The sequence below is a fragment of the Pseudocercospora fijiensis genome (assembly GCF_000340215.1).
Source record: "Pseudocercospora fijiensis CIRAD86 unplaced genomic scaffold MYCFIscaffold_1, whole genome shotgun sequence".
NCBI lineage: Eukaryota > Fungi > Ascomycota > Dothideomycetes > Mycosphaerellales > Mycosphaerellaceae > Pseudocercospora > Pseudocercospora fijiensis.
In genome coordinates, this window is record NW_006921532.1 from 8,223,951 (window position 1) to 8,249,091 (window position 25,141).

General features: G+C 44.1%; 5 protein-coding genes across 5 annotated transcripts; 3 read left to right on the forward strand and 2 right to left on the reverse strand.

The window, feature by feature from the left end:
- Positions 1-16,094: 16,094 nt before the first annotated feature.
- MYCFIDRAFT_170510 (uncharacterized protein) lies at positions 16,095-16,979 on the reverse strand (the record flags this gene model as incomplete). Its single annotated transcript, XM_007923592.1, has 10 exons — positions 16,095-16,119; positions 16,161-16,244; positions 16,271-16,330; positions 16,378-16,501; positions 16,527-16,569; positions 16,601-16,625; positions 16,663-16,685; positions 16,725-16,749; positions 16,787-16,936; positions 16,966-16,979. The coding sequence occupies 10 exons, from the start codon at positions 16,977-16,979 to the stop codon at positions 16,095-16,097; spliced, it is 573 nt and encodes a 190-aa protein (XP_007921783.1).
- Positions 16,980-17,020: 41 nt separating this feature from the next.
- Positions 17,021-17,874, forward strand: MYCFIDRAFT_192995 (uncharacterized protein; the record flags this gene model as incomplete). Its single annotated transcript, XM_007923593.1, has 2 exons — positions 17,021-17,086; positions 17,182-17,874. The coding sequence occupies 2 exons, from the start codon at positions 17,021-17,023 to the stop codon at positions 17,872-17,874; spliced, it is 759 nt and encodes a 252-aa protein (XP_007921784.1).
- Positions 17,875-18,901: 1,027 nt separating this feature from the next.
- MYCFIDRAFT_185427 (uncharacterized protein) lies at positions 18,902-19,948 on the forward strand (the record flags this gene model as incomplete). Its single annotated transcript, XM_007923594.1, has 4 exons — positions 18,902-18,990; positions 19,050-19,279; positions 19,424-19,685; positions 19,771-19,948. The coding sequence occupies 4 exons, from the start codon at positions 18,902-18,904 to the stop codon at positions 19,946-19,948; spliced, it is 759 nt and encodes a 252-aa protein (XP_007921785.1).
- Positions 19,949-20,032: 84 nt separating this feature from the next.
- MYCFIDRAFT_209944 (uncharacterized protein) lies at positions 20,033-21,296 on the reverse strand. Its single transcript, XM_007923595.1, has 2 exons — positions 20,999-21,296; positions 20,033-20,949 (listed from the first exon to the last, which is right to left on the reverse strand). Exons 1-2 carry the CDS (start codon positions 21,266-21,268, stop codon positions 20,221-20,223), a joined length of 999 nt encoding a protein of 332 aa, XP_007921786.1. The 5' UTR covers positions 21,269-21,296; the 3' UTR covers positions 20,033-20,220.
- A 2,691-nt stretch (positions 21,297-23,987) lies between these two features.
- On the forward strand, positions 23,988-25,061 carry MYCFIDRAFT_185429 (uncharacterized protein; the record flags this gene model as incomplete). The annotated part of the gene is made up of 5 exons (XM_007923596.1): positions 23,988-23,999; positions 24,049-24,141; positions 24,199-24,888; positions 24,960-24,979; positions 25,040-25,061. The coding sequence occupies 5 exons, from the start codon at positions 23,988-23,990 to the stop codon at positions 25,059-25,061; spliced, it is 837 nt and encodes a 278-aa protein (XP_007921787.1).
- Between the last annotated feature and the right edge of the window lie 80 nt (positions 25,062-25,141).

Consider the following 25,141-nt stretch of genomic DNA (forward strand, 5'->3'; position numbering starts at 1 on the left):
GTAGCCACGACACCCCCTGCTTCTTGCAGGTAGGTGCTTAAAGCAGCCGTTCAGTCAGTAGCCACGACACCCCCTGCTTCTTGCAGGTGGGTGCTTAAAGCAGCCGTTCAGTTATGGTTCAGTCGTGTCAGGTTCAGTCGTATCAGGTTCAGTCGGTTCAGGTTCAGTCGGTTCAGGTTCAGTCGGTTCAGGTTCAGTCGGTTCAGGTTCAGTCGGTTCAGGTTCAGTCGGTTCAGGTTCAGTCGGTTCAGGTTCAGTCGGTTCAGGTTCAATCAGTTGATAGCTCAGGGGCCGGGTTATTGTAGGCAGAAGGTATAATGGCTATATTGGCCACTTGCTTGTTCAGCTTGTCTTGGTCCTTCTCCTGCAGTTTCTTGAACCATTCAGGTGCCAGTTCAGGGTTCTTCTTAAAGCAGGTCGGACTATGCTTCCTGTTGCAGTAGTCGCAGTACTGCTTCTTAGTCTTCTTCTTAGTCTTAGCTTTAGCCAAATTGGCAGGGACCATCGGGTCCAAAGTAAGCTGTCGGCGGCAATCGTCGCGTAGATTAGTGCAGGCCTTGTCGAATGTTATGTCCTTCAAATTGACAGTCTAGTAGTTGGCAAGTGTGAGTTTGCGAATGCCGCCAGTCGCGACAGTCGCAGTAGTCGAGTCGGAAACGGCCATCTTGGCTGTTTAGTTGCAGCGCTTAGCTGTTCAGTTGTCGGTCTTAGTCAGGTCTTGTTCGCACCCCCTGCTTTGCGCAGGAGGGTGTTCAGTCTTGATCAGGTCTGCGGTAGCAGTCGAGGGCTCATAACCACTTGAAGTGTGTGTGATGGTTGATTGAGTGTCTATAGAAGAAGCGAGAAGTCGCTAAATAGGGTGCCGCGTGTGCACGGACCTAGGCACATGCCTCAGGATTCAACTTGTTCTTGCTTTGCTTATTTTTCTACCTATTTCTTCGACTTCTTCGGCTTCTTACCGCTATTATTATTGTCTACGCTCTTACCTTTACGCTTCTTAGTTATCGCGTTAGTCGGCGGCGCCTTCGAAGGTAGATAATAAGTCGATAATAGGTCGGCTAGTAATAGCGCTTATAATAGTTGCGGTAGCTGTATTAGTATTAGAATCGCGTCCGGATACGTATTCTTAAAGTAAGTAAGAACAAGGTTAGTAAAGCCCTTCCTAATATTATCGCCGCTATCGTAGAAGACTATTAGTATCTTAGAGATAATAACTTCGCGCTCCTTATCGTTCTCGTCTATACCTTATTAGTTATATAAGCGCTTAAGTTAGAAGATTAACTCGTACGCGTTAGTAAGTACTTCGCGTATATTTAGTCGATAGGTAGGCGCGTACGCCGCCGCCGCCTCGGTATCCTCGGTTTATACTACTATAGACTTAGAAGCGTCTTCTTCGTAGACCTCGAGAGCGCGTCCTACGAACATATTTACCTATTATTACTAGTATTAATCTTTAATAATAACGCGTCTAAGTATAATATAATAGTACTAGAGGTTAGCGCAAAGAACGCAATATTAGCGAAAGAATTTATAGTCGTAGGTAAGCGTACCTAGTAGTACCTACTACCTTACTCGATAACGGCTTCGGGTCGTAGTATACGGATTTGTCGAGAACGCGATTAATCTTAGTACTAATCTTGCGTTAAATAGGCTACGGCAGGCGTAGAAGCTATATTCGGAGCTCCTCGTCGTCGCCGCGCGCGAGTAGATATATATTTAATACCTATCGCTTGCCTACGATTTCCGAGCGAAGCTCTCGCAACTCGCCTTCCTATATCGTATAAATAGCGACGCCCTTTAGTAAGAAGTCCGCCGCTATTAGTAACTTATTGCCGTCTATTTTAATATATACGTAGAAGCTCTCGTTTATATTCGTATCCTTATATTGTCCAATAATAGTAGGTATATTATAGACGCGATAATAGTTAGCCTAAAGGCGAATATCGCTGCCGAAGTCTTGTACTAAATATATATAGTTAGAGTCGTAGTCGCTGTTTCGAGGGAGGCTATCGATAGCGGCTTAGAGTAATTCTTTCGCGCCTTCGAGCGAGTAGTAATAGACAACGGCGGCGCGAAGGTGTTTACGTATCTCTTAGCAGATCTTCGTACTAAAGCGTCTATCGATAGTGCGCTAAACGTGAATATAGTATAGTAGGTATATTGTCGTTAGAAACGCTATTCGGACTGCGCGTCGCTCGGCGGCCGAGTCGTCTATAAGGAGGAATTTAGGTATCTAAATACCGCCTGTCTACCTACTTATAGTGCGTAAAAACTCCGCTATAATATCGCCGTCGTTAGTAGGTAAAAGCATATATGCCGCTATACGAGAAATGCTATATTTATCCTTTACTATAATAGTATAAAGGAACTAACCTAGGTAATTAGTCTTATACGTCGCGTTTATAAACGCGATCGTGTAATAGGCTTTAAGTAGTTCTATACTAGTTTTGCTCGTATATACGACGCCGTAGGTAGTCTCTTTATTAATTTAGCGTACGGCTTCTATGTTTTCGGAAAATAGCCCTTTTATAATAATGTATTAGCAGTTGTTATAATAAAAAACTAGAATTAAAACAAACAAGAATCTAGCGAAATCTAAGATTTAGGGTTCGGGCTTGCTAAGGCGCGCTAGAAGCCGGACCGAGATATTGCCGTAGCTTCTAAAATTCTTAATTAGCTCGAAGCTAAGGCTCTACGGCGCTTCCGTTTTAAGCGAAGAACTTTAAAGTATAGAGATTCTTTACTATTCTAGCTTTTTTAGTCTTCTATTTAGTCTAATATCTTCCTTAGTCGAGGGGATAAGTTAGGCTAGATTCTAAGTCGATCTATTAGTTAATCGGAGTCTATAAGAAGGGTATGTTAGCAGGTAGATAGGGTGGTAGTAGGTACAGGTAGTATTCGATAGAGATCTAAGAGGAGAGGGAGGAAGGTAGGCTAGTTAGCCTAACGCTAAGCGCTAAGCCCTGCCTAAGGCATCGAGACCCTAGCTTCACTCGAGCCTAGTTATATGCTAATTACGTATAACCTCTTTAGTCCTAATATACGCTTCCCTTTTAAAGGCCGCGCCCTCGTAGCCGGTCTATATTCTATTCTCAACCTCTGTTGCTACTAACTTAGTAGGTTTAGCAAGCTTCTTAGTCCGCGCTAAATTGAATACGCAATTACCGATTATATAACTATATTAAACCTTACCTCTAATACAACACAATGTCTAACTCTAACTGCGCTATCCTTATATATAATAAAGTAATATATAACTATAAGAATTAGAGACTATCGACTAATTACAATACGAGCGCGTCTTCCCTACTATAATAGGTAGACGTACGAGGTATTGTAGCCCTACCTCCGTTCTAAGTAATGTCGTACCGAGTTCTTTGCGTCTACTCTTAAAAGACCTAGCAATATCCGCTTCCGAGGGTTTGTCCGTTCCGAGAGTTATTCTTATTGTTACGAGGGCCATTATTTACTTCCGTAGTTTTACTAGCCCTAATTAGTTAGGTTTGGTAGCCTTCAAGTATTAACTAATTATATCTTTTCAAAAAACTTAGTTCTTCTAGTTTCTATAGGTAAAGGCTATTATAAGTGCAGTAGTAGAGGTTCGCCTCGCTTAAAGGGTTAGATAGATCGAGGAGTAACCTATTATCCGCAAGATCGACCCCGGCTAGCTTAGCTCTATAGTTTTGCCCTTAGTTAGTCTATTAGTCGCTTAATCTTTTAGGCGGCTTAAAGTTTTAATCAAAGTTTTAATTAAAGGTGCCTTAGGCTCGTAGTATAGGTAAGGTTATATCCGTAGGTACAGTAATAATAGCAAGTAATATTAATAATAGCGGCGCTAGTCGTCTTAGCGCTAACTTTACCTTACTTTCGATTTCCTTCGTCGACTAATAACATACTCCGCAATACCGTTACTAATATAGCCGCGCCGGCTGTGTCGCCCTTTAGCGTAAGCGTAACGCCGTCGTTACTATTATTATTACCGATACTATTCGCCTACGCGCGCGCGCCGCCTCTATCGACCGCCTAGGCCTTAGGTCTTAATAGAATAAAGGAATAAGAGGGGGACTTAAATACTAGGAGAAGGGCCTTATAGGGCGCATTAGTAAAGAGGTAGAGCCCTTAAAAGAGCATGCGATTAATTAATTAACGCGTCGTAGCGCGCCTAGTATAGTCTTATTATCCTTTGTTGCTAACAATTGCTTGTTTCTAATTAGTTAGCTAATAGCACCCCGGGGGTAGTATTATTCCTAGGCGACATTATAGGCCCTTAGCCTTCTTCTTGTTCTTTATACTAGTCTAATACTTATCTAACAACTTAGTTATGTCCTTAAAGGAACCTTTAGCTTCCTATAAGTCCTATTTAGGTGAATAGCCTTGCTATCTCAATAGGTACTCCTTCTTGCCTTACCTAGTCCGGTGCTTTAGAATACGTTCTATAGACTATAGCTCTTTACTATCCGCTAGTATATCTTCGTGTTTAGTAGGGGCTTTATCCCCCTCGCGTAGGTAATATAGCTTAAGGAGGGATATATAGAAGGTGTTATAGATAGTGTAATAAGGAGGAAGCTATAACTAATAGGCCTATACGGAGGAGCCCTTAACTTCTCGAATGCGGAATAGACTAATGTATCTTAGTGCGAGCTTAGGCCTTGTTTTGCCGTTAGGTAATAGGTGCTTGCGGATGCGGAGGTTCTTAGTGCTTAGTATAACTATATCGCCTTGTTTAAAGGTCCTTAGCGTATAGTGTTTGTCGTAGTAGGTCTTTTAGTACTCTTAAGCCTTTGTTAACTTCTCGGCTATCTTAGTATAGATTTCTCGCATCTTCTAAACCCTCTTAATAGCCGCTAGTGTTTCGGGTACTTAACGCGCTTCCCTTTCCTTACGCTCGGCCTCGAGCGATAGGGGGTCTTATAGTATAGCAGCGTTCTGGCCTATTATAGCTATATAGGGTAAGACCTTAGTTAATGAATGCACACTATTATTGTATACGAATTCGGCTAGTTGTAGAAGGTTAACCTATCTATTAGGGTCTTTATTAATATAGCTACGCAGGTACTGCTATAGCGTAGCATTTTGCCTCTCTATTTAACCGTTAGTCTATAGATAGAAGGCTGTTAATAGCCGATGCTTTAGTCTTAGCTGTAGGTATAATTCGCTCTAATAGTGCGATGTGAATATCGAGCCCCTATCGGAGACTATCCCCTTAGGGGTCCCCTAATAGCTGTAGAAGATATTGTTCTATAGGGCTTTAGCTATATTAATAGTAGTCCAATCCTTTCGAGCAAGAATGTAACGAGCACCCTTAGTAAATCGGTCTATAATAACTAGTATAGCGTTAAAGACGTCTTTGCTTCCCCTTCGCTTAGTAGGGGGAAGACCTATAATAAAGTCTATTATAAGCTCTATAAAAGGCTTCTTTGGAACAGGGAGTAAAGACAACTCGCTAAATGGTAAGTGCTTTAGTGCTTTGACTCGCTAGTATACTGCATAGGTCTGTATATACTCCTTTATATACCGCTTACTATTTAGCTAGTAGTATGTGCGCGATAGTAACTCGTGCGACCTCTCTATACTATAGTAACTAGCGAGTTTACTATTATAGTGCCTCTTTAAAAGCTCTTGTCTAATCGATTGTTTAGCGGGGATATAGTATCTGCCTTTAAACTTTAAGTAACCTTTGTCGTCGATCGACTAACTATTACTCTTACTAGATCGAGTCGCCCGTCTACTTACAAGCCTATTAATACGCTCGACAGCAAAGGCGTCCCTCTGCTAAGCACGTAATAGCTCATCTATAAACGATTAACTATCCCTATTTGTAAGGTTATTTAATAGCACCCTCGCTATTAAACGAGGTACGTATTATATACATCTAATAGCACTAGTAGCCGGAACTACTATAACCTCTTCTATAGTGCTATCGCTATTACTATAGATAGCAATATCTTCAATCGAGTTATTATAGCTCGAGCGATCTACGTCCTTTCTAACGCATACTAGAAGAACGACGACTCCGCTATAGTATTTGTTGCCGCCGCGGAGTCCGGAAGTCCGCTTATCCTACGCTTGCTCGTTAACAATACGGGCTATAGCAATCTTATACTATAGGGTTAGAAATAAAGAATTAATGTATTAGGTCTCGCTATCGTAATTAGGTCGCCTCGATAGGCTATCGGCAGGGTTACTTATACCTAGCCGGTGTAATACATTAAAATTAAACCCGGCGAGGTAGACGGCCTATCTAGCCTGTCGACCTATAACCCTAGTAACCTTAGTAATGCTACGGAGGTTGTTATAGTCTATATAGACCTGTATTGTATATTAAGCCCTATCGAGGTAGTGCCTCTAATGCTTAAAGGCCTCGACAATAGCTAGGAGCTCTTGCTCGTAGGTCTCGTAGCGACGTTTAGCATTAATTATCTTCCTTAAGAAGAAGGCAATCGGGTACTAATAGGTGTTATTAGCCTATTGTAATATAATAGCTAATATAGCGAACTGTAAAGCGTTAGTCTCAATTCGGATCTGCTTACTTAGTACGAAATAGTACAATAAGGGGACTTTAGTAAATCGTTTCTTTAGGCCGTTAAAAGCGGCTTGTGTCTTGTTAGTCTATCTAAACTCCCTAGATAGATTGGCCTTAGTTTTAGTAAGCTTAGTTAATAGCATTACGTACCTCGAATAGCCCTTAATAAACCGGCGGTAGAAGTTAGCGAAACCGAGGAATAATTAAAGCTCTTTAATAGACGTAGGAACAGGCTATTTAGTAATTGTTTTGATCCGATTAGGATTAGCCTTAACACCCTCGGTTGATACGAGGAAGCTAAGGAAGGACACCTCTTTAGCAGCAAAGGTGCATTTAGAAGGCTTGCAATATAGGCTATAGGCTCGTAGGCGGTCGAGGACCTTACGTACTACAGCCTAGTGTTCTGCAATATTAGGTAAATATATATAAACTAGGATGTCATCTAGGTAAACTATACAGAGATAGTCTAATAGGCCTAAAAGGGCTCGATTAATGTAGGACTAGAATGTTGTAGGGGCATTAGCTAGGCTAAATAGCATAACTAAGTATTCGAAATAGCTATAGCAAGTACGGAAGGCTGTTTTCCATTCGTTACCCTTACGAATACAGATACGATAGTACGCATCCTTAATGTCTAGTATAGTGTAGTAGTAAGCCCTAGAAAGGCGATCGAGGGTCTTATTAATAAGAGGGAGTAGATAGCGGTCTTTAATAGTAACAGTATTAAGCCCGCGATAGTCGATATATAGGCGTAGGCTACTATCCTTCTTTAGCATAAACAGAATAGGTACACTAGCAGGGCTGTTACTATACCTAATTCGACTATTAGCTAGGTTTTCCTCTAGGTACTTACGTAATATAGCAAGCTCTCGCTTACTAAGGTTGTAGAGGGGACTAAAGGGAACCTCCTTGCCCTCTATAATATTAATCTTATAATCCGTCTCTTTGAATATAGGCAATATCGATGCTAGGTAGTGTTTAAATACATTAATGTAGGTCTCTCGGATAGGCTCTAGTATGCGAGCAAGCTAATTAGGATTATTAGGGGGCACAGGTTTATCGTTATTACTACCGAGCAGGTCGGTAGTCGGATTAGCTAAGGCAGGTATTAGGTTGCTAATAAACAGGACCCTAATATCGTTAGGGCACTCGCTAATATTAATGTGTTTAATGTCCTCTTTCCTAGCGATTCTAAATCGCTATTGTTAACTGCCTAAGTCTATAACTATAGCATAGTACTTAAGAATAGGGTTGCTAATAACAATGTCGGATAGGAGGCTATCTATATCTACCGCGTAGGTAGTGAAGTTTAGTAGGCGTTCATTTCCGAGGTCGTCTTTTAGAACTATAGGAATATAGTAGGCTCTATAGGTCAAGTGCCGAGCGTTATTAAACTAAGCAAGGGTTGGTAGGTTAGTCCTCGGCAGTTGTCGAAGGTCTAATTGCTTAGCTAGGCGATAGCTAATAAGGGCGCTAACTAAATTTCCGGGGTCTAGTATAACCTTTGCCTTATAGTTAGTATCGGGCCTAGATATAAGACAGGTACGTATAATAGCTAGTACAATGTCGATAGTCTTACGCCGTACAAGGCTAACAGTTAGTGCGGCGCTTACTCTTTTTTCGACTAATTAAAAGAGCCGACTAGGGTAGCATTAGCGGCTAAAAGGTGTTTCCTATACTTAGCGGAAGTACGGTTAATTCGGGCCTAGTCCTTAGGTTTGTCGCATTAGCCTAGTAGATAGCTAGTGCTATTACAATTAAAGCACTTCAATCCGGTCGGGAGATTGTTGCTATAGCTATTATTACTGCTATTGTTAGTCGAGCGGTTAGCATTATAGGGATACGAGCCCCTTCTACGGCTCCTATCGCAGCCTCCTCTATATAGCTAGCGGCTACGGCCTCTTCTACGGTTATTATTACTGTTCCTATTATTAGCATTGTTGTTATAGTAGGAACCTTAGTTTCCTCCGCGGCTACCGCGGTTGCTACGGTTAGTACTAGCTAGCCGGATCCTCGATTCTAGTCGTTATTAGAGCTAGACAGCTCGTTCGGCTGTTTCTACTTCGACTATAAATTAAATGCGTATTAGGTTAGCTTATTCGAATATACGGCGACGGTCCAATTCGAGGATAAGTTCCTATCTAAGTTTTAGGCGTATTTCCGAGATCTATATAGAATTAGTCTTAGGCGGAAGGTTATCCTCGAGGGTCTTTAAATAGGCTTTAAATAAGCGAGCCGATTAATTAGTCTTCTATTTAGCTCGAAGATACAGGTCCTAAGCATGTTGTTGCCTTAGTATAGGGTTTCTAAGGGTATCTAGTATAATAGTTTTATAGGTCTGCTACTAAATAGTAGTCTAGTCGTCGAGGGAGTCGAAATAGTTATCCTATATGCGCTTTAGATCGCTATTAATATACTATATAGCGTGTACGACTAAGGAATAGTCGTCTAGTAGCGCTCTTAGTGCATTGCGCTAGTTGAGTTTATAGTTACGAATGTAGTCGTTGTACTGCTTTCGACTAGAGCTATTAAACACGATATAGTCCTTAAGTTTAGCATCCTTCTTTTAGATAGGTAGTAAAGAAGGTCCCGCTATTAGTTTAGTTATCGGGGCTTCCTAAAGGCGACGGAGCTCGAGGAGATTATCCTTTAGCTATTATTCTTAACGTAGGGCAGTAAGCCTGTTTTAAGTAGCTTCTTAAAGTCTCCCTAATAGTTAAGGGCTAAAGGCTAGTTAGCTATATCGTCGATTGATAATATTATTAAGAATGTCGTTAATAGGCAACTCTAGGTCGTTACCTAGAACTATAGGTTCTTCTTTAGTAGGCTCTCTAGCAGGCTCTTTAGTAGGAGGCACTTTAGTAGGTGCTCTAGTAGGCACTTTAGTAGGCACTTTAGTAGGCACTATGCTACTAGTATTGTCGTTGCTAGCGCTACTAGCGGCGCCGCGATTGTTGTTTCGTAATAAGCTAGCTATTATAATAAGGGGTAGTACTAATAATATATTGTTAGCCCCTAAGGTGCGGATATAGCGGAATTAGCGAGTATCGGTCTAATATGCTTAACTTAGTGTAATAGGCCGTATAGAAGGCCTTGCTTAATAGTTGGTACGGTTGTTCTTAGTAGAATAGTACGTATAGGTCCCGTCCTTTAGGCGCAATATAGTTAAATCGATAGTTTTCGTAGCTATACCGCTAAAAGCTTAAAATAAGGACTATCTAGCTGCTGCCCTTAAAGGGTGGATCGAATACTATATAAGAAGGGTATATTAGCAGGTAGATAGGGTAGTAGTAGGTATAGGTAGTATTCGATAGAGATCTAAGAGGAGAGGGAGGAAGGCAGGCTAGTTAGCCTAACGCTAAGCGCTAAGCCCTACCTAAGGCATCGAGACCCTAGCTTTACTCGAGCCTAGTTATATACTAATTACGTATAACCTCTTTAGTCCTAACAGAGTCCGGATGCGCGGCCGCGACGGCCCGCATAGCTCTTCTTCTAACTCTACGTCTAACTTAATAATAACAATAAGATTAACTAACCTTATTAATACTACTCGTATATATCTTCTTTCTATGTTTGCTATACTAGCGACGCGCCGCCGAGCCTTCTATCCTTATATGCCTTCCGGAAGGCGCGACTAGAATTTAATACGTCGTATTTTATTATAAAATTGCCGCCGGCGGCCTTAAATAGCGCATTCGCCGCTAGGTCGTACTAAGCCTTTAACGTCTTCTATACCGCACTCGGCTTATATCTATAGTATACCTCGTGCCCTACGGTAGTTAATAATGCGCTATACTAGTAGAAGAGGTCGAAGTTATCTAGCTAGTAGTAGTCCGAGTAATCCTTGCGACTTATACGCTAAACTCGATACGCGATAATCTCTTACTCGCTAGTAGTCTTATCTTCGCTATATATAGTATAGACCTTTATAGAAACAGGACAACCCTACGCGCGCTTAATCTTCTTATTAAACGGCCGCAAACTACGCCCTTTAGTCTTATCCGACTTCTAGTATAGTTGCTTACGAAAGCGGTATATATAACGCGTTATTTCTAATCTACTCTTCTCGACGTAGTCTATATTCTTTACCTATATATTATTAAATAGATTACTATAAGAGCAGAATAGGAAGAGGAAAATGGCAGCGAACAATCAGAGACGAAGGGAAGACAGTTAAGAAGGAAGGGAGGACAAATAGAAAGCACTATATACTAGGGCAGAGGAGGTACTAAAGGCGGAAGATAGAAGAACCCCTAAGAGGGCATATAGGATAATAATCTTAGAACTCCTTAGAGGACTGAAAGCAATCTATAACTAGGCAAGCTACGTAATTATAAAGGTAGCTAATACAGTCGTAGCAAAGATTACGAAGAAACAATAGGAGATAAGCCTAAACTACCGTACCTAGGCAGCAGTAGCTAGTTAGGAGGCGCTAAAACCCCCGAGGACAGTAGTTAGAGTCTATATTACGGACCTATAGGAGCAAAAGGAAATCTAAGGACTTATAGGGAAAGAGATTGTAGAAAGAATTACAGTTAAAGAGGTAATTAGGGCTAGGAACGAAGGTAAAGGGGTAATTAAGCTGTTTATAGTATAAGAGTAGGATAAAAAGAAGCTAGAAATATAAAAAGAATAGACAACTAAGATAGGGAAAACAGCAAAGGTCTCCTAATAGCAATTTATAATTATAGCCTATAGTATAATAAGAAGCTTTAAGGAAGAACAGGATATTAAGAGCCTATAGAGACAAAACCAAGCTATATACCTAGGCCTAAAGATCACAAAAGTAGTATAGATCAAAAGGAAAATCGAAGAGACTAAGAAACAGTCTTCCCTAATTATCTAGGTAGGGAGTATAGAGCAAGCTAATATAGTACTAGACTAGGGGTTGTTCTAGGACTTTAAAAGATTAGAAACAGAGATATATAGAAGCAACTATAGGATAATGCAGTGCTTCAAATGTCAACACTATAGACACTTAGTAGCTAAGTATATAAAGACAACTAATACCTACTCCTATTATATAGGGGATTACTAGGTCAAAGAATACAAAGTATACAAGGGAGAAGCAAGATATACATACTGCACTAAAAGACACCCCTCTTAGGCGAAGGAATACCTAGTAAGAATATAGGTAGCTAGGAAGGCAAAGGAAGCTAGAATCAACACACTAAAAAGATATATAATAAGCTAGGGCAGCTAGGTATAGAAGCAACCTAGCTAAGTGCTATAAAAGAGGTCTAGACAGGATAATAGGTTCATATTTAGGGCCTTACTAGCATAAGAGAGTCACTAGCAACTAGGGAGACTAAGATACCTTAATATTATAGGAAAGGAAGTAGGGTAGATAAAGCTTAGTCAAATGTTAGTCTAAAGTAAGGGAAGACTAAAGGAAAACTTATAGGGAAATAATATAGATAAAACCTAATAAACATTGCAATATTACTGAACATTATATAGTACAATGTTAATAAGAGTAAAGACAAGGTATAGAGGAGCTTCCTTCAAGCACTAAACCTAAAAGAACATTATATTATTGCAATCTAAGAGCCCTAGCTCAACCTATATATAAAGAGACTAGCAACAGTTAAAGACTTAAGATACTACCTAATTATCTATAACTAGGGAGCCCTAAGGATATATATCTATATTAGCAAGGAGATAGATATAGAAACCTAGCAGGCTATACTATAGGAGGATAGGGACCTAATATTAGTTTAAGTAGAGACATCCTAAGGTACACTCTAAGTCTACTATATATACAACCTACTACTAGACTTAAGAAGCAGTACCTAACTAAAAACCTTAGAAAGACTACCTAGAGTTATCTAGGGGAATACCTACTAAATCCTACTTAGGGATTTCAACCTCTACTACCCCCTCTAGGGCTTAGACTTTACCCTAGCTTACTACTTCCTAGCAGGAAGACTAATTAACATATTAGAGAGGGAAGGAATAGAAATTGTTACCCTAAAGAGACTAATTACTTAGGAGGTAAGAGGAAGCAGTAGCATACTAGACCTATACTTTGTATTATATTAGATTAGGAACAGGATTACAAGATACAGGGTCAACTAGGAACTAGAAGAATTATTAGACCACTTCCCGGTATAGATTAAGCTAAATATCTAAGCTAATTAGGAAAGGGAACTAGAGGAGAAGCTTAACTAGAAAGGTACCTAATAGGGTAGGATTAGGGAGGAACTAGAAAGGGACCTAAAACTAGAGGAACTCTTAACAAAGTACCTACTAAGGCTAGAGGACATTAATAAGGCAGTAGAAGAACTAATAGGAATCCTAAAACAGGTAGCTAGAAAGCATACCCTAGCAAAGAAATATTTACTATACTAGCAACTATACTAGACTAGTAAGTATATAAGGAAGGTTAAAGCAGTAAGGAAGGCTAGGAGGTAGTAGATACAAACCTATATCTAGGAAGTATAGGACAACTATAATAAAGCCTGCTAGGAAAAGAAGATCTAGATTAAGAAAGATAAGATACAAGAATAGAGATCTATAATAGGAATAATTACAAAGAAACTAGAGGAGATATAGAGGATAGCTAAATAGGTAAGGAGACCTAAATAGGATAAGGATATGCTACTACAATTCCCGGATATTAGGGACTAATAAGGACAAATGTAGACTATAATAGAAGGGAAAGTAAGAGCCCTAGGCTAACACTTCTTTTATAGAAAAGTATAAGCAGACCTATTAGATATAAAGGAGAAAGAATAAGAGACTCTACTACTAGGTATACTAAGAGACACCTAGGTTAAACCCGAAACTATTAAAAGGATCCTAAAGAAAATTCTAGGCAATAAGGCACTAGGAGAAGACAAGATCTACAATAAACTTCTAAAAGCATATAGGAAGGGGCTAGCCCTAGTACTAGCCAATATTTTTTTACAAAGCCTAGCACTAGGACACTACCTAAGACTATTTAGGAAGTCCCTAATAGTAGTGCTAAGGAAGCCCTAGAAGGAAGACTATATACAGCTTAAGGCCTATAGACTAATAGCCCTACTTAATACAATAGGCAAGGTGCTAGAAAAAATTGTCGCTAAAAGGCTAACAACCTTTACCGAGGAAAGGAACATCCTTCCTAAAGGCTAGATAGGAGGAAGAAAGAAGAGGTCAATACTAATAGCTATAGAACTAATTATAGAACAGATTAAGTATATCTAGCACTATAGTTAAAACTAGGTAGTAACCCTCCTCTCCCTTAATATCTTAGGAGCCTTTAACAATATCTCCTATAAAAGGCTCCTATATATACTTAAATAGAAAGCTATACTAAACTAGATAGTCCAATTTATCTAGTCCTTCCTATAGGAAAGATTAATATAGCTTATTCTAGGCAAATTTAAATTAGATCTAATACTAACTAAAAAGGGAATCCCTTAAGGATTAATACTCTCCCTAATCCTCTTCCTTATCTTTATAGTAGACCTACTCCTACTCCTAGAATCAAAAAACACATTAGCATTAGGGTTTATAGATAACACAAACATCCTAGCCTAGTCTAAGACAATAGAAACCAACTGTAAGATCCTAGAAGAGAAGCACTAGGAGTATAAAAAATAGGTAAGGAGATATAGAGCAAAATTCGCCCTAGAAAAGTACTAGCTTATCTACTTTAGTAAGGCTAAATCAACCTACAATATAAAGCAATCGATTACTATCTAAGGCTTTAAAACCCAACTATTAGCAGAGCTTAGGGTACTAGGGATCTAGCTAGATCCAAAACTAAATTAGGGACTATAAGTAAAGAAGGCAAAGTAGAGGGCAGATGCTAATATACAATCTATTAATAGGCTTATAGCCTCTATATAGGGGGCTATATTCGAGAAAGCCAAAGTTATATATAAAGCAATTGTTAAGCTAGCAATACTATATAGAGTATAGATATAGACAGCCTAGGAGAAAACACTAAAGAGGATTAAGCAACTAGTTAGTAGGTCCTAAACCTAAAGCCTAAAGAAAATCCTAGGAGCATATAAAACTATACTAACAAGGGTAGTAGAAATAGAATTAGGGATCCTACTAGTTAAACAATACTTTAAGGGACTAAGACACTAATATATAGTAAAGACAATAGAATACCTAGCCTAACAGACTATCCAAAAGGCACTAGACAAGATAAAAGCCTAGTACATTAGGACTAGGAGGCGAGACAGACTATAAATAACTCCCTAGAAGGTTAAAGACCTAGAGCAATATAGAGTCTTAATAAGAGAAATGCTAGAGAAAGAGCTTTAGGGACTAAATATAAGGCTAAAGGAAGATAAGCTAAAGGGAGAGAAACAAAGCCTAGTAGAATTAATTGCTAGATACCTATAGGAGTAGGAATAGAACAAAACACAAGTTAGACTAGAAACCCTAAAAGCACTAATCAAATTTAGTTAATACAACTACTAGCTCTATAAGGACCTAAATAGGGCCGAGGCAAGCCTAGCTATCTAAATTAGATCTAAACACATTAGACTTAGATCTTACCTATTTAGAAGAAACGTCCTAGGAATTGAAAGTAGGGCTTACTAATATAGCTACTAATCTTAGAACCCTAAGTATATACTGCTAGTCTGCCCTTAATAGTTAGAAGGTAGAAGTAATTAGAGACTAAAAGCAATAGAAAGGGAATACGATAAGCTAATCTAGAGCAAAGAAGACCTAAAGAGGATAGTAAAGTAGATTATTAAACAGGGATTTATATAACAATTCGTACTAGTAAGGGAAACTAAGGAGTAGATAAGAAGGAGGGAAGAAGAGGGGGAAAGAAGGATAAGGCAGCAGATAAGGTAGTTAGAGGGTAACAACTATAATACTAGTATACCCTAGAGGAAGGAAAACAAGGAAACGAGGAAGATTAACACTTATAAATAGGATAGGAGGGAGGTTTTTACTAACTAAGTTAGTTTCCTACCTAAAACAATACATAGAAACAGACCTATATAGGCCGAAAGGCACTATAATAGGCAAATGAAATATCTATCTATCTATCTATATATTATTAATATATAGTAATAGCGTATACTATTGTTTTGCTAGTACTTTAAACGAGTTGTCGAAGCCGTAAAGAATAGCTCGTTCGCGCTATTAGCGTAGGTTATCGATATATAGTAAGGACGCGTAGTATAACTCGAGCTTTACTAGAACTCGAGACTTGCGAGGGCGGCGGTAGTTTAAGGAATCTAACGCGTTTTTATTACTAGAATCGACTAAATCGTCCCCTTCTTTCTTTTCTATTAATAAGTTAGCGATTCTAACTACGCTATCGTCGCAATCTATACTAAGCGCGAAGTTACCCTAAGCCTACGACGCGAGTATATCGCTATCCCTAGTACCTCCGAGGTAATTAGCAATTAATATAGTATTAGAAGAGATTAAAGGCATAATTAAGTAATAACGCGCTATTAGAAGAGATAGAAACGATAGCGGAATACTTGCTAGAAGGGCGATAGCGAGGCAGAAAACAATAGCCTAAACAAAGCGGTACGCGTAGACGCGCCGGAGCGGAAGCGTATACAATCTTCGCCGACCGCCGCTCTTCACGGTCTACGGCCCTAGTCTACGGTGGGTCAGGCGCTCGGACGCTGATATAGGACTTTAAATGGGGCCTAGCAAATAGTTTCACCAATGGATTGTGGACTGCATTATCATACCATTTCCTAGGCTCTGAGAGCGTTGACTGGCGTAACATTTACATGACTTTTCCATGCTTCCGAGCATGTCGCAAACTTGTACTGATCAACGGCGACATTGACGTAGGAGTAGTTGTAGTTGTGGAATGGATTGTCCCAGTAGCTGCGGTCGAATCCAATGCCTAGAAAAATCATCCCATCAGTATTCACGCCATCATTCCAAAGCTCTTGTCATCTCGTACCGTGGGGAAGGAGCTGAACCACGTTCGGAGCTCCACCGTCTGGCTCGCAAATAGGTAGTCGCCAAGTTGTACGATCCACCGACGTTGGCATACTATAGACAGCACCTTAGCTCTCACTAGACACGTTGATCTCCATATGTGCGAAAGATGACAAAAAAGACTGGAATCATGTCTGCGCCTAATGTGTGGACTCTGGAGGACATGCGCCATTGCCATCTTCATCAATAGACCTTGTTAGCCTCTTACGGTCAACGGCGCACAGAGTGATGTGCTGAACTCTGCTGCATATAATTGTGCTTCTCAGAAGCGTATCACAGCTGGCCCTCGGAGATGCAGAGCGCTCAGAAGTGTGCTGCCAGAGACATAGGAAGCAGCACGGGTAGATGGAATGCAGGTTGTGTGGCAGGAGATGAGACGACTGCGGGGCAGGTTGGCAGGCAAGCTTCAAGCCGCAATTATTTCGCGAGCGACCTTGTTCGACTTGGCCCGACCACGTCCAACCAATGTCACCACCACTTCTCTCTATTCTCGAGTGCGTGAAAGGCCAAGCCAACACCCTCCCATACTCATTCTCTCAGTAGTAGCGGCGGCTCGCGCTGTGCGCTGGAGGAATGAGCGGCAAAGGCCGAGTGCCTGTGCCGGATGCGTGGGAAGATGACTGGGAGACTCTGGCAGATGTGCGTCTCGACCTTCGTGCCTCTAATCCCTCCTCTTGATACAATACTACTGTGTTCCGCTTTACATCTAATGGCTGACATGTGATTGTGAAAAGAAGCCAGCCGAGCCCGCGAAACCCGAGCCTGCTCCCAAGCTGACCAAGGCCGAGCGACGAGCACAGCATGTCGAGCAGCAGAAGCAGCTCTGGGACTCAGCAGACAATCCCGACAGGTTCCACTGGCTCGAAACCCAGGGTGTTGTACCACTCAAGCAGGAATTCAAGCAGCCCGTCACGCTGCTGGCGCGAAAGCCGCCCACCATCGCAAAGAAAAATACTGCCGAGGGAATCGCAAAGCTCAATCTGCAAGATGAAGAAGACAGCGAGGAAGAGCGACGGAAGGTGCGCGAGAGCGACTTTGAAGAGCGCCAGCGTAAGGCAAAGATAGAGCGCGCCGAGAAGGAGCGTCGATACGCAGAGGCGAGGGAAAGAATCATGGGCTCGAACAGTCAGTCACCAGCGTCCAATTCCAGAGAAAGCTCGCAAGCTCGAGATAATCGACGCGGAAGAGGAGGCAAGACCCCCAGTCGCAGGAGCCAGCCGCATTCTCCTGCTGAGCATTCACCCGCTCGACAGCCTGGTGCGGACAACAAGCTCTTCGACCCAGACGACATGAGCAGGAGATTGGCGCCCAAGAGGGAGCTGAATAGCACCGTCAAAGAGGATCAACCACTTCGACAGCCTCGTGGCCCAGATCAAAGCGGACGGGGCGGATTTGGATTTGGAAATCGTGGCGGTCTTCCCTCATGAGCACATGCACCTGCATTTGACTCGCACTGCGGCTTTCACCCGCTGCGGACTGTGCTCTGGATCTGCTCTGCTGCACGTTTGAGCAGCTTTGCACAGGGTTCAAACTCCATTACAAAGTCCACAGGGACTGTTCTAGCTGCGCGGCTTGATCTACTACTGGAAAAGGTGAATGTGCTCATCGAGACAATGGAAAACATCAAAATCGGGGAGCCAAGCATACGGTACTGCGCTCTTCTGATCACCGCAGATGGCCGAAGCATTATCTGAGACAGCAAATGTCGCAATCACGAAACAGCCGCAAGAACGTTCGAGCGAATGATTGCAGAGTAGTCGCGCATCTGCTAATGACACGCCACGCAAGACTGAGAGCATCCAGCGCAATCGATGTAATATTTCGATCCTGAACAAGTCTCTTCATGACCCAGGAGATTCGCCAAGACTTCGCGCTGCAGATCATGCGATCCTTGGACCATCGATATGTGACGCACGGCATGCTGTTGGAAGATGCATGCAGTGCCTATTGCGAGATTCGACTATGCAAGAACTACAGCTTACCGCTCAAGCCGAAATTCGGAAGACCAGGTGTCCATTGAGAACCGAGTGTGTGCCGATGAACCGCTCAGGTACTCGTCGGCTTTCCAACAAATCACCAAACAAGGCTTGAGCAGCTTCGTGTGGGAGGCAGCTATTGGATTCTCACCAACTCCGCAATCCCTCTGGCTGTGAAACATCCGCACCACTGAGAATACAGATAGTTGCGCAGAAACGCAAGAGTATCCAAGCTCTCCTGTTCACTGCATCGGAATTCACTTTCAAAGTGGCAACCCAATGCCCTTCAGTGTTTGTCTTCACATTCACTAAAAGTTCCCATCCGAATGTGTCACAAAAATTTGTTGTGACCGATTATTCCTTTCATACAGCATTACAGCATCTAGGAGATCTCTCGCAGCCTCGCGACCTCACCGAAGCCATGATATGTCTATTGAACATTCTAGCAATTGCTACGGCCGTCACGTCAGCTTCAACGATGCGCCATGTCCAACGACAACAGATCTGCATCGGCAACGCCGCGTTCTGTGATCGCCGATATAGCAACGTCTCCTTGATTGGCACTCAGTACGAGCAGTGATACTCTGTTTGCTTTCGAGACATTTACTAAATTTCATCTCTTACAGCAATTCGGCGTTCGTCGGCAATTTCCTCGATCCAAGGATGAATCAAGAGAAGACAGTCACTGAGCAATTGGACGCTGGAATCCGGTTCATACAAGCTCAAACCCATATGGGCAATCCCCGTGTCTTGCAGTTGAATAAGGATGGTGGCAATGACAACAAGACGCAGAAGCGAGACGACGCCGACGAGCTCTCGATGTGCCACACCAACTGCGAATTGCTCTACGCAGGAAGTTTGGAGGACTACCTATCGACAGTCAAGAAATGACTGGACTCCCATCCAAACGATGTCGTCACAATGCTCTTAACAAGTAAGTCCACGCCTCAGCAGCTCTCGAAGCGCAGAAGAACCTGCTAAACCACCAATTCACCTCCAGATCAAGACCTCCGCCCCATGTCCGAATTCGACTCCATATTGAAATCCACCGGCCTCCACTCCCTCGCCTACATCCCACCAACATCTCCCTCCCAAATCCCCATGAACCAATGGCCAACCTACGGAAACCTAATCTCCGATAACAAACGCCTCATCATCTCCATGGACAGCATGACCGACGATTCCAAAGTCCCCTATATCCTCTCGGAATTTATACATTTCTTCGAAACCCCTTACGGCAACAAAGATCCCAAATTCGCACAGTGTGATCTCGATCGTCCGAAAGGCCAATCTACTAAGGGCAGAATATATATTATAAATCATACGATAAATACGGATTTTTTTTAGAGCCACGATCCCACATCCCGAGCAGAATCTCCAGACGAATGCTGCTACGGGAGAGGGGAGTATTGGGGCGCAGGCGGATTTGTGTATGCAGGAATGGGATCGTCCGCCGAATGTGGTTTTGGTTGATATGTTTGATCGGGGCGATGTTTTCACGGCGCAGAAGAATCTTAATGAGTGATGGATGAGCAGTGAGTGCTTGGTCCAGATCAAATTCGTAGAAGCATTTCAAATGAGCGGATGTAGGAATGCAATCATTTTCAATGAAGATCGTGACCGCTGCAGAACAATGCTACATGTACTTTTGTATAAGCCGTGACTCATTACCCAACATAATCCAACAGTCCTCCTTTCCGTGTGCCGATTGGCCGTAGGGTATCACATTGTCCTATGATCAACACAGATAAAACAGACGACGGCACAAACGCCTCCCACCAATTATATGTTCTCTGCCTACCAATGCCGATTCTCGTGGTCTGTTACAAGAAGATCTCGAACACTCATGCCACTGGATCGGCTGTATGCACCCTCCTCACGGGGCGCATTGGCAGCTTTCCAGCTTCGTCGATCGTGATTGAGCATCAAAAGCGCCGCAGTGGCTTCCTGATCCATTTGATGCTCATTTTCATCACTTCGTCCTTTTATTGCCAGCCTCTGTGCTTGCGAATGCCCATGCTTTTCGCTCAGCTCAGTTGCTCCCTCAGCGATCTGCCGCAAGTGACCTGCGCTGTCGAGAGGCTTGAGAGCAGGGGAACCAAGACCAAACACATTATTGAATGAGGGCGCCGTTGAGACGTGATGAAGCTGAGGACCAAATGCTGGCGAAGCCTGATTCGAATGGAAGTAGGGGCTGTAGGACGAGGCTGCTGAGGAGATGGAGTAGTGTCGGCCTCCAGTGCCGACGGAGAAGATGGATGGTGAGGTGGTGGTTGTCGTGGTGATTTGTGAGAGCGAAGGCAGCGATATCAATGATCCAGATTTCTCCAAAGTCGATGTAGCCGGTGTAGATGTGCCTTCTTCAGTCTCGCCCACGTCGTCCGCCATTTCTTCATCATCATCCTCATCAGCAGCTTGCTCTTCTACCTCTCTTCGGCGTGTCGGAGGCTGCGGCTGCGGTGATGGCTTCTTCGCCTGCAGATCTGCCACGCATTGCTCCAAATATCGCAAATATTCTATGCTCGCCTGCGAATACATTAGAGCTGCATGACTGTCAATGTCTCGAAAGCCATACCTGCAGAATGGCAAGCTTGTGCATTTCCTGGCCTCTGCATGCAGGAACCATATCCTTCAGCACGGCGAATTCCTCGTTCATCTTCGACCTTCGTCTACGCTCGATCAAGCTATGTGCCGTCTTGCGTGCAATTTTACGCCCTGCCGCCGTCTGGCCAGAACCGGTCTGCTTCCTCTTGCTACCCGTTTGTGCGCCGCTTTTCCGATTCGCGGGCGGAGATGCTACAGAGACCGCAGATCTCTCGTGCACATCGCTCTCCCTTGGCTTCATCTGTATAATCTTGCGGGATCTAGTGGGCGGTGGAGGCAAGGCGAAATCATCTTTGGTAATCAGCGGAACTTGGTGGGATAAAGGTCTCTTTCGAGGAGTGTCTGCGGGCAGGCCAGGGGACACAGGGCGATATGAAGAGTCGGAGGCATTGGCAGAAGGCGTGGCCGAACTCGTGCCCGCTCGATCCGCCTGTTCTTGGTATGCGGTGGGCGGCAGGTTGAAGGTTGACACGGCCGCTGTGCCCTCTTTACCACGGAGGTCGCTCGACGAGCCCGGAGTGGGCGGTGGATTGGGTCGAGGCATGATTGACAAGGCTGGCCATGCGGACGGGACAGCGTCTGGCGCAGGCCTTCGGGCGTGGAATATGGCTTGGGCGTAGGAAGTCACGATGGGCGGTTCAGAGGTGGGGGCAGCGAATGCTAATAAACGACGATAGCAGCAGGCTGCCGAGGATGCGGCTGCAGGCACAGCTTGAGAAGCTGGCGGACTTGGAGCATGGCGAGGGCGAGGGCGAGGGCGAGGGCGAGGGCGAGGGCGAGGGTGAGGGTAAGAGGGGAGAGGGGAGAGGGCGCTGCCAGACAGCAGAGGCACGTTCCTAGTGTCGCGTGCCATCATTCGACATTCGACGAGCTCGCAGCTCGCAGGACTGGAAGTGCCCGCTTCGCGCATGCGCCAATCAGCGTGCGCCCTCTTGCCACAGGGCACGTCCAAAGTCAAGCACACGTTCCGTGCTCCCCAACCTTTCTCTCTTCCGACCCAAATCCATACACAGGCGCACGTGCTTCCTTTCTCGCCCGTTAGCTGTGTCTTCTGGCTGTGTTGTTGCCTGCGGTCGGTGTGATCATTAGCCAGCAAGAGCACCGTGACAGTGGATGAAAGTGCCTGTGCCATCACGGTGCAGAGAGACTGGCCCGATGCTTGGAAGAGAACACCTCGATGGCGCGGCATGAGAGCTTGGCCTGCGTTATTGCTCATTGAGAACCCATTCGTGAGCAGAACTTTGCATTCGTACACATGTCGATTTCTTGCATATATGGACGCAACCGAGAAAGTCGCGAACCCCAGATTCATCAGGCAGACTTGGTGGGTAGGATGGATGCAAAGATCGGCAGTGAAGCACGATGAGAACCTATTATTTCTTCATTGCTTGTTTCTGTGGAACTAAGATGGTTGCAATCACAAGGTACCAATTATTCCCGCGCGTGTTGGGCCAAACCCGTAAAGGGCCACCACTAAGGCGAGCACGAATCAGTATGGGAGCCACCGTGGGAAGCAAGAAAAGATCGTGAATCGGAAACGTCAGAGATTTTGATTTGGAGAGCTTCATAGGAGATGTACGAACTTCTAAGACGTACACCTTGATCCGCGTCGAAAGTGAACATCCTCCGTCAGGGCGAGACGGCATGAAGGGATACTTACCCAAAGCAGGGAGCTGAAATCAACATTGTCCAGAGATGTTACCTGCTCAGAATAGTTGTTAGCGATGTACTCGAAGCAGGTTGCGCATTTGTCTGAGAGAATTCGGAAGTCTGCATTCAGGCTGCAAGCTGTTAGCAAAAGTTCTACAGGTCATTTCTCGGAGGTAGTCGTACCTCATTAAATCAGAATTTTCAGTGTTGTGCGTTCACAACCAATCCCGTTCGTTAGACGTAGAAAGGTTCAAACAGTGTGAATAGTATTCATCATTGCAGAGTTCGGGTAATATGTGAAGCTGGAGAAAGTCATACCTGCGGACAGTCAGCGATGTCCACATGGCAAGCAATAGCACTCGAGCAAGCAGATGATGCTGAAGTCAGTCGACGCTTTCTCAACAAGCAAGCCTTTGACCAAGCATCCACGAGGGTTGTAAAGCCTCGCTGTGATGAATGCTGGCCGCCGACCGCAGTCTGTCCGCCCGTTGCGTGGTAGGGCTCATCATGCGAAGTATGGAAGAAAGTGGGGGGAATAATACCTGTATGGCTGTCAGTGGTCGTCCGGCGATTCACAGGAGGGCAATGAGAATGCAGAAGTGCTAGCAGATCAGACAAGGCTGAAACTATTTAATGACAGGATCGACATGGTAAATTCCGATCGAGGAATGCCAATTCGTTGTCAAGGTATCATCACTGGAGCGGAAGGAGATGGGGTAACGTCTTCGTGACTGGGTGACTGACCTTTGATATTTGAACATGGAGGGTGGTAGGAGGCGGGTACAGCGCGATGGCAACGCGTCAGATCAAACCTGTAAGAAGCGGGCGGTTAGCCAGTGCAAAATTACGCATGCCCGGGTGTGATTGTGCTTCGTCGCCAGGTCTCAGTGTAATTCTAGAGCTTTTGAAATGTCTCCTTCACGGAAAGTAGGTATTGGATTGTTCGTGGAATAGCATCCTTGTGGCGGCCAGGTCCGGGGGGGGGGGGGAGGGACGGTGACATACCAAGGCGGAGCACGCTTTGTTGCTACGGGACAGAGTCCGCACACACACGCGCTCCCGATGACTTGTGCTGCACTGCACTGCCGGTCTGGAAGCGCGTTGTCGTGTGGTGATGAAGGAAGAAGCGAGGGTTTGAAGTCGAGGATTTCCGTAGTGTGCTTTGGCCCGCGGGAAAGGCCCGCGGGCGTTCCCGCGGTGCCTGAGGCTCGTCAGACGATGCGGCTGGCAACCACAAACTACATGTACTCAACGACTCTCGTGCAACTGCACATCTAATCGACATGGTGATCCGCAAAGCGCAGACTAAGATGGCGCTCGCTGTAAGACTCAGCACATACGGTTGATGTCTTGTATATTGATATTTGCCAGGCAATTGGTCAAATTACGAGCACACAGAATTTCTCGCACAATCTTGCTCAATGCCGTGTGGTGATAGAGAAGGCGAAGGCTGCTGGAGCGAAGGTGACCTTCCTGCATCGATCCAGGAGAGAGATTTGCAGGCTCATTCACTCCGTCTAGGCTGTGTTCCTTCCTGAGGCTAGTGATTACATTGGTCGCGACCAGACTGAGACCATCTCTTTGTGCAAACCAGTCAGCAAGTCGGAGTTTGTTCTCGGACTGCAAGAAGATGCTAAGAAGCACAAATTGCCAATCTCAGTCGGTATTCATGAGCCAAGCGATGACCCAAACAGCAAGCGCATCAAGAACACTCTAATCTGGATTGATGAGCACGGAGAGATAAGTCAACGATACCAGAAAGTCCATCTTTTCGATCTCGAGATGAAAGATGGCCCGATCATGAAAGAGTCCAAGATAATTGAGCCAGGGAACGAGATTCTGCCACCTTTCCCCAGTCCAGTGGGCAAGATCGGTTGTATGATATGCTTCGACTTGAGGTTTCCAGAAATCGCGCTGGCCTTGAAACGCCAGCATGCTGATATCCTACTCTATCCCTCTGCTTTCACTGTGCCAACGGGAAAGGCTCATTGGCTATCGCTTCTACGTGCAAGAGCAATTGAGTGCGAATGCTATGTAATAGCTGCGGCACAAGTTGGTGCGCACAGTGAGAAGCGCATTAGTTACGGGCACAGCGTTGTCATTGATCCGTGGGGTGAGGTGGTTGCTGAGCTCGGGGGCGAAAAGAAGGACGAGCCTGAGGTCATTCTGGCAGAGATTGATTTCAATAAGCTTAAGAGAATCCGCGAGCAGGTGCGAACAAATCCATGCACGCCAGTCTTCGTCGTCGAGCGCTTGCTAACCAGTGCCATTTTCAAATCCAGATGCCACTTCTACGAAGAGTGTGAGTGCCTGTCATAATCACGTATTACATGTAGTCCACTGAAGCTGACCATTCTTGTAGTGACGTGTACCCAGAGGTCTAGCACGATGTCAATGCTCTCTGTCAAAGCCTCAGCCGCATTGTAAGAAATTCGGCGTAGTGACCACATGAGAAAGGACAAAG